Here is an 8,878-nt window from a genome sequence, read left to right as displayed (position 1 = left end):
TGTGTGTGTGTGTGTGTGTGTGTTTTCCAGAAACACCCTAGCCACACCCTCTGTGGGTATCCATTTGTATTCTTGATTCTGAATACTGTTGCCCTAGTGATCTAATCCAACCAGAGTCAGCATTGTACTCTGATATTTTTGTTATTCTTGACCCATCCACTCTCTTGTAGCCTAGACTACTCGATTTCTCTTCTCTTTTCTATTTGTCAGCTTTTCCCTTACCTAAGTCTTTTATTCTCTATCATGCTTACTGATTCGAATTTTCTCTCCTCAGTAGCCTCATTATTCCTCCTCTCACCTAATTTCATTAAGATTTCTGATAGGAAGTGCCCAGTCACATCAGAGTTCAGAAAGACTCTCATGTACCCACAGGAGGGTAGGTACGACGGTCGTGGCATCACTTTAACGTGTGGATCTTTGTTGTACTCTGGATGGTGTGTGAGAAACTGATGGAGCCTCCCAACTGTATCCCCCTGCTTTGGTTATCTTGTTTGAGACTTTTTGTTTACTTGCCTCTTTCAGCTACTGTCATTTGGATTCATTCAACATTTTTTTTGTTTTTTTGTTTTTTTGTTTTTTTTGTTTTGTTTTTTTGTTTTTCGAGACAGGGTTTCTCTGTGTAGCCCTGACTGTCCTGGAACTCACTCTGTAGATAGACAAGGCTAGCCTCGAACTCTAGAACTCAGAAATCCACCTGCCTCTGACTCCCAAGTGCTGGGATTAAAGGCGTGCGCCACCACCGCCTGGCCATTCAACATTTTGTAATGGAGGAGTAGAGATGGATATTCAAGGCTGTGGGTCAGGTGCAGAACCCAAGACAACTGTAAACATCTTGTTCATATCATGGGATTAACTTTGTAACCTAGGATCAAACTGGTTTCAGTCTGCTCTTGTGGTCGTCTTAGACTTCTGTTTTCCCTTCCCTTAGGTACTTCTTCCTCAGCATGCTTTTTCTAAGAACACTACAATGTGTTTGCACCCTGTCCTACTTCCTGGCCTTGCTCTACATTTTATCTATTCACTCAGCTTCTCATACACTGTTATGTTTAGCCCATTTCTCTTTTATTTCAGTTAAAGTGCTAGCTTCATGAGGGCAAGGGTTTGTTTTCACTACTGTATGCTAGTTTAGCTTTTCTAGGAATCCCTGCTGCTTGATGGACATTGTTGCATCTGAGCAGACATTCTAGAGAGGTACCTGTCTTACTCTCCCTTCACTCTTCCCTCTTTGGGGAACTACAAAAGGAGTTTGATTCCTTGAGTTGAATTCTTAGCCTGCCACCAAGTCTGTGTTCTCTTTCCGGAGGTGACTTTGATGGTTTCAGTGCGTCAGTCAGTGATAGTGATAGTCTCCGATTTCCTGTCTGTTGAGGGCCAGTGTCAGCCAATCAAAATTCTTGCTAGAAGTCTGTACAGTTCTTTGGCATTGCAGTTACTGGATAAATACTCACTGTCTTTTGTAGCAGGTGTTTCTGACAGGGATGTCTCTGTGCCCTTTCTACTTATTCAAGGACGAGCCCTGCCATTTCCAGTCATCTGAGTTCTAAGAAGAAAAAGCTTTGTGCCTTGTTCTCCCCTTTAATGTCATGCTTTATTCAGATAGCTAGCTATGTTTTTTTTTTTTGAGTTCTCTGTATGATTCATTGTCTGTGTTTTGTTACATTTAGTTCTTACTAAAACCAGATGATTGATTGACCTTCAGAAAGCAGCTACATTTTGATGCTAGTCTGTAACCTTTTATCAAATATTTTATTTAGGTTGGAAAATGAGACATTTCTTCTAAATTATGGGGAAAATTCTTGCATCATGTGAAACAGTTATAAGCATCTTCCTCTTCTAATGTCTGTCTTTTGGGGGAAGATGTCTTTTGAGAGGACCTCACTGTTACCAGGCTGTCCCACCATTGAGCACTGAGATTACATGGATGAACCACCATGACTGTCTCATTTTCTCCTTTGTGTGTGTGTTTCTGATAAGAATCTTACAATAAAAAGATATTTGGAGGCTAAGACCATCCTCAGCCACATAATGAGTTTAAGAATGATCCAGGCTGCATGAGATCCTGTATCAAAAGTAAAAAGGACTATAAAGAAGTTGTAAAGGCTTTTAAAGCAATTTTTATTGCTTTCTTTTCTTCTATTGAAGTCTGGAGATATAATATAGTTCATCTTGAGGTAAATAACTTAGAGACCCTCCTACTCTTTATGTTTTTAGATATTTGAATGCCTTATGAAGAGCATTCTATATATGATATATAGTAACATTTAGTAAAAGTATTTAAAAACTTTGAAACAAATTCTTAAAATTGAACCCATCTTTGCAATAATTAACATTAGAGACTAGCCACAATTCATAGTAAAATGCTCCATTCAAAATAACTTTGAAGGCTAGAGAGATATCAGAAGGTAAAAATGCTTGCTATATAAGTCTGATTATCTGAGTTTGATCTCTGGAATCAGGATGGAAAGAGAGATTTGACTTCCATACGAAGTCTTCTGATCTCCCTGTGCTTCTCCGCTCTCTTCCCCTCCAGTATAATAAGTAAACAAAAATTTAGAGACTTTCAGATGGCGGCTTGAAGAATATCGTTTCAGTTTTATTGAGCCATCTACCTCAAAGGTATTCTTAGGATGTATAACAAAGTTTGGGGGTTCACTTTTGGTAGTCAGTTTAGACAAAGCATATAATGGTTTTATCGGTTACAAATGGAATAGGGATTTAGTATGTTCTGTACACTGTGTTTTGAAAGGCTTTGGTATAGGTTATTTATAAAATGAAATCTTTTTAGTTTATCTATTAATATACTTCTAGAATCCAAACAAAGGCTTCTGTTTGGTAGTAAAATTACAAACTTCATTGATATCAAATTATTAGACTCAACACTTTAAGTATTTTTCTGTTGTTTCATACTTATCAAGGATAGTTGATATGTAAGATAGTTTCATTGTGAAATGAAAAAAAAATCTATTGTATTTACCAAGTACCTTTTAGCTAATGAAAACTCATTGCTTAGATCTTACAAAGTGGTCCTATGTTTATAGTGTCATGTAATTTTTATTTCTTGTGAGCCAAGACACTCATTAGGAGCAGGGGTTGGTTATCAAATCAAGAAGTATTTTGAAATAAAAAGCTAGGAGCTTTTAATTTGCTCAGTCAAGAATTCTTTTTTTTTTTCAGTCAAGAATTCTTATCGTTTCTCTACCTACAAAGTTATCAGTTGCTATTTCTTTTTTTTTAATTGGATACTTTATTTACATTTCAGATGTTATCCCCTTTCCCCATCCCCCACACACCTAGAAACCCCCTATCCCATCCCCCTTCCTCCTGCTTCTATGAAGATGTACCCCCACCTATACCCTCACTCCCACCTCCCCATCCTCGAATTCCCCCACACTGGAGTATCCAGCCATCATGGGACCAAGCATCTCCTCTCCCTCCTATGCCCGACAAGGCCATCCTCCCCTACATATACAGCAGGAACCATGGGTCCCTCCCTATGTGCTCCCAGGCTGGTGGTTTAGACCCTGGGAGCTCTGGTTGGTTGGTATTGTTGCTCTCCCCATGGGGCCGCATGGGGCCCGCAAACCCTTTCTGTTCCTTCAGTCTCCTTCTGTAACTCCTCCATTGGGAACCCCATGATCAGTTCAGTGGTTAGCTGTGAGCATCCACCTCTGTTTATGTCAGGCTCTGGCAGACCTCTAAGGAGACAGCTGTATCAGGCTCCTGTCAGCCTGCACTTCCTGGCATCCACATCATTTATATATTTTATCACTTTGTACCCATGAACACAACACCATAATCCTAGGGTATTTCAACATGGATGATATAATTTGGTAGTATAAATTGGATCTCTGTGTGTGTGTGTGTGTGTGTGTGTGTGTGTGTGTGTGTGAGAGAGAGAGAGAGAGAGAGAGAGAAAGAGAGAGAGACAGACAGACAGAGAGATTGTTATTCTTTACATACACAGTATATACACACATAAACAAATCTGTGGCATATCAATGAGACTGACTTTACTAGGTAGAGTTGGATAGGGAAAAGCTAAAATGGCTTCCGGGAGTAATGATAACAGGAAGAAGAGTTGGAAAACACTGCCTTCAGGGTTTAGGCTGGAAATACAGAAGTCACACTTTTAGAATTTAATAGCCTGCCCCGTTTCACAGTGCACTGTTGTATTTTTGTTTGTCTTGTCTTTCTCCCACTCTGTTATTCCCGTGTATGTAGAGACATTCTACAAATGCACCAGATTTGTTCACCTGCCGTTAGTCTGCAGGGTCTGGTAGTGTGAGAGAGTATATTTTTTTATTTGATCCTCTTTTGAGGGCTGGAAGGCAGTCTGCACACTGAGCATTTCACTGTTACTATTCCAGAGGAAGAAAACCATACCAGGTTCTTAAACACTTCTGTGGTAAACTGAGTAGTAAATCTAGTTTATATCCCATCACTAACTACTATAGTCTACTCATTCTGTGTGGGATTGACTTGGGCTGGTCCAGTAAGTGCTTTCAGGGTATTTTTTTTAGATCGATGATAAAAACAAAGGCCGGATTGTTTTAGTCTCAGAAGAAGAGATGGCCCCGGGTGGGATGTGTTCCACTTTTAGCTTAACAGGAAATGAAGTAATTTTTGGGTCATAGTTCAGTACTTTTGTTTATTTGTAGCAGTTTTTCGTTTCCATGGGTGCAGATGCTTTTAGACAGTGATAAAAAGCTTGCAGGGAAAGAAGCCTGCAGGAGGCTCCCAACCTCAGGCACATGTACTTTTTAACCCACAGGGCCTCGAATTAACTGAGTTTAAGAAGACTGTTAACCTTAGATAACTTGCTTCTTACCTGGGTGCTTCTTGTGTTTTTGTTTGTCTTTTCTCTCATTAGTTTTTCAGTTCTGCAGTGCTAAAGGCATCAGTTTGTCTTACAGGCTTGCTGGCTTGTGAAACACTTTGTCAAAATTTAGTGATCTATTTTTCTGTATGTTACTTAAACAGCAGCAGTATTTTGAGAATAACTACCAGTTCCTGGTGCCTGTTTGCCATGTGGTTTGTGTGAAGCCTTCTGATAATTCCAGCACTTTGTAAGGTTGAAATGATAACATTTTATAGTCAGAGAAAAGTCTTCAAGGCAGAGTGTGTATTAGGATATCCACACCTATCTGCAAGAGAACTTGGCACCCAAATCTACTGTTTCCTTCATTATTCCCTGTAGATTACTTGGTGGGTAACAGATCCTTCAAACTTCATAATTATTTTCTGTTTCTATTATTATAAACAAAATTGACCTTATAGGGGGCTAAGATACACTTAAACTTAGGATTTTCTCCCCTCAATCATTTCTGGGATTTTTGTTTCTTTGTTTCTGAATCCTATAGAATAGCTTCTTTTAGAAACTGAGTAAAATTTCAGTACTTTTCCTTTAAAAAAAAAATAATACCTCTGATTATGTTCCTCTTGTTACCAGGAAACTGAGTGGAAACAAAAACACCATGGAAACTAGTTGAAAAATGTTGCTATTGCACTTCCTCACTATAACTTCTGTTTTTACTGTATCAAATTTGATATAATTTCCCATCGTGCCTTTGTAGTGTAGCAGTAGACTGAGGCGGACATAAGATTAATGTTCCTCCTCCTCCGGCAATCATCTGCCTAGAGCAGGTTTACAGTAGTGAGCTTTATGTGTTCATCTGCACCGATACTGCTTTTATTCCTAGATCTGTATGACACAGCTCTTAGTTTTAAAAAATGGTAACCCCCTTCATTTTTCATTTTATTTGAAAAGATACAGGGATTAAAAACTAATCTTGAGCTTGATAGTGATACTCTGCCAATCTTAAGTGTTTTGACCATACCATAGGTACTTATTGGTTTTTTTAGATTTGTCTTTTATTTTATGTACTTGCTTGTTTTGCCTGCATACGTATATGTGTACCACTTATGTGCCTATGGAGGTGTCTTAGTTACGTTTCAATTGATGTAGCAGAGCACCATGGCCAAGACCAACGTAGAGAAGAAAGATTTTATTTGGGGCTCACTGTTTCAGAAGCTGAGTCTGTGACTGCCTTGAAGGAAGGCATGGGAGCAGGCAGGCAGGCATGATGCTGAAGCAGTAGCAGAGGACTCACATTATGATCACCAAGGAGGAGGCAGAGAGAACTAACTGGGAATGGTGTGGGTTTTTGAAACCTCAAAGCTCACCCCAGTGACACACATCTCCAATAAGGCTGCATCTCCTAATCTTTCCCACCAACTGAGGACCACTTATTCAATCATATGAACCTATGGAGACTATTCTCATTCAAACCACCACATTTCACTTTCTGGTCTTAATATGCTTGTAACCATATCATAAAGCAAAATGCATTTAGTCCAACATGAAAAGTCTACATAATCTTTCAAAGTCTCAACATCATTTCAAAGTCTAAAGTCTCTTCTGAGACTCAAGGCAGACTCGGTGTTTGTACACATCACCACCACCACCACCACCACCACCACCACCACCACCACCACCACTCCAAAAGTTGAGGAATGGTGACACAGTGAGGAAAAACTGGACCAAAGCAAGACTAAAAACCAAAAGGGCAAACTCTTACTTAAATCCCTGCAATTTAGTCTCTGATGTCAGGGGGTAGCATCCACCCTTCCAGCTTTATTGTCTGTGACACTTCTCTCAGGCTGGTTCTGCTTCCTCTATGCAACTTTTCCTGGCAGGCCTCCCATGGCTCTGGTACTTCCAACGTCCTGGCATCTTCGATATAATTCAGGCTTCAGTTTCCCAGCTACATACAGTGGTATCTCAGGGCCTCCATACAGGGCCTTCCTTGCCAGATGCCTAGTCTTGGTGGCTTTCCTTAATGGTGGAAGAACATTCCAAAACCCTTTTACTCCTGTCTTTTTCTTGACTCAAACTATGGCGAATGCTCCCAACTTTGTCCGCCTGCTTAGGGTGGAACCTAGCTGCCTCTTAGAGTTACATTTGTTGTTGCTTTTTAGGAACAGGTAATTCCTTACGCCTTTTCTTGTTTCAAGTTGAAAGCTTAGCTGGGGTCCAGTCTTGCTTTAAGGGTACTACTTTTTTTATTCCATTTCATGTCAGGCCTTTCCTTATCTTTTCAGGAAAAGCCTTGGGTCTAACAAAACATTTCCTAGTGCCTCTTTTTCTCCTTGGAATGTATATTTTATATTTCTTTTTGCCTGCTGGGTCATTTTTGTTCTAAACCTGCTTAAGAGAGGTTGCTAATACTACACAGCAGAGGAATATTGAAATCTTGAAATCTCTTCTGCCAGTGAAATCAGCCAGAAACAGCCAGATTCTACGACAAGGACAAAAAGAAGCTTCATTCTTTGCCAAAATATCACAAAAACGGTATCTAGCCCAGTTGCTAACTAATGTTGTTCTCCTCAAATCTCTTGAGCTGGACCTTCATAGCTTACACCACTCTCAGCACTATTGTCTTCCAACTTAATCTGTTTATGTATCTGGGAAAAAACATTATTTTCTTTCTTTCTCTCTCTCCCTCAAAGTGGTGATAGTAGGAGCAACATATAAACCTGGCTAGTCGAGAACTGCATTCAAAAACTGAGGAAAAATAGTGAATAGTTTGTTGAATACAATCTCCTTGTTGGGAATACTTAATTCTGAAAGGCTAGGAAAGTGTGCAGAAGAAAGTATTGTTCTGTAAGAACACCAACAGAGGCTTTGTGTTGGTAACTCTTTAAAGTTTGGCTGTGGTGGAGCATTCAGTGGCATGTGCTGCTTAGTAGTCTCAGGTCACGTGGTGCCTGGTGAACTATAGTGGGGAGCACACGGCTTCGTGTGTGCCCTTTTCTGAGTTGGACCTGTAACTACAGCATTGCATCATCTTTATTTGAGCCAGGTGATTTGATTGACATGCTTATTCCCTTAGTGGTTGGGACAGGTAAATGGTGTCTTGGAGGAACCATTCTGTAACATTTGGACCTTGGCTTGTTTGAAGCATGAAAGTTTTTCCTTTTGACTGATCTACGTTCTTTGATTTACTGTATGGTGGTGTGGAGCTATTTATGCGGCTCCTCCCGTATCTCTGTTTTTCCTATCCTTAGTTCAGACCTAACTCTACTCAGTAAGACTTACAGTACTTATTGCATGCTGGACCTTAGAAGATCCTAGAGCTGTCCTTCTGTAACTTGTTCAAATGTAACAGCCACAGTTAATACAGCCCGTTCTTTGTTACCTACTATGTTACCAGAACAGCAAAAGCAGAGGCTCATATTCGTTAGCTGTTTGTTAAAGATATCACTCGTATTTGCAAGTAACAGTGAGAAAACCAAAAATAGAATTTTAAGAAATCAGGAAAGGAAGGTTTTCTTTTAGAAGGAGAAATCTTATGTGCCATTAAAAAAGCTGAAAGGACCCACTTGGATTCTTCCATCAGTATATTCAGTTTTCTTTGCTGTCTGTGCTTTCTTTAGGTCATGACTGCTGTGAGACAGTGAAGGTGCTGCTCTGTGCTTCCAAAGAGGGCCTTCCTGTGTTTGTAGTCGCTGAAGAAGACTTCCATTTCGTCCAGGATGAGGCCTATGATGCAGCTCAGTTCCTGGCAACCAGTGCTGGAAATCAGCAGGCTCTGAACTTCACACGGTTCCTTGATCGATCAGGACCTCCTTCTGGAGATGTGAACTCTCTCGATGAGAAGGTTGCGCTGGCATTCAGACACCTGAAGCTGCCTGCAGAGTGGAATGTGTTAGGGACAGATCACACTTTGCATGGTGAGAATTCACAGACTTACAAACTGCCTTAGGATACTTCTGCTTCCCTTTTAAACAACCACTGTGGTTCAAGCCTCTTCAGTGAATGAGTAAACTAGAATTTCTGCACAGATTTTCTCCCTCCAGGAACATAGCCTAAGTAGAC

At 40.2% G+C, this 8,878-nt stretch overlaps 1 protein-coding gene across 2 annotated transcripts in view; it reads left to right on the top strand.

Moving 5' to 3' along the window:
• The window catches only part of Akap13 (A-kinase anchoring protein 13), a 285,672-nt gene that overhangs the window by 105,896 nt on the left and 170,898 nt on the right, over positions 1-8,878 (top strand). The window contains exon 4 of one of the 2 annotated variants that reach the window (XM_028776648.1): positions 8,437-8,733. In XM_028776648.1, the coding sequence (XP_028632481.1) occupies positions 8,437-8,733 (297 nt within the window). Of the gene's footprint in view, positions 1-8,436; positions 8,734-8,878 lie in introns of those variants that run through there. The other variant, XM_028776646.1, reaches the window with a different exon arrangement.

The sequence above is a fragment of the Grammomys surdaster genome, unplaced genomic scaffold (genome assembly GCF_004785775.1).
Source record: "Grammomys surdaster isolate TR1022 unplaced genomic scaffold, NIH_TR_1.0 271, whole genome shotgun sequence".
Taxonomy (NCBI): domain Eukaryota; kingdom Metazoa; phylum Chordata; class Mammalia; order Rodentia; family Muridae; genus Grammomys; species Grammomys surdaster.
Note: the sequence above shows the minus strand (reverse complement) of the source record. Positions and strands in the feature narration are given on the sequence as shown.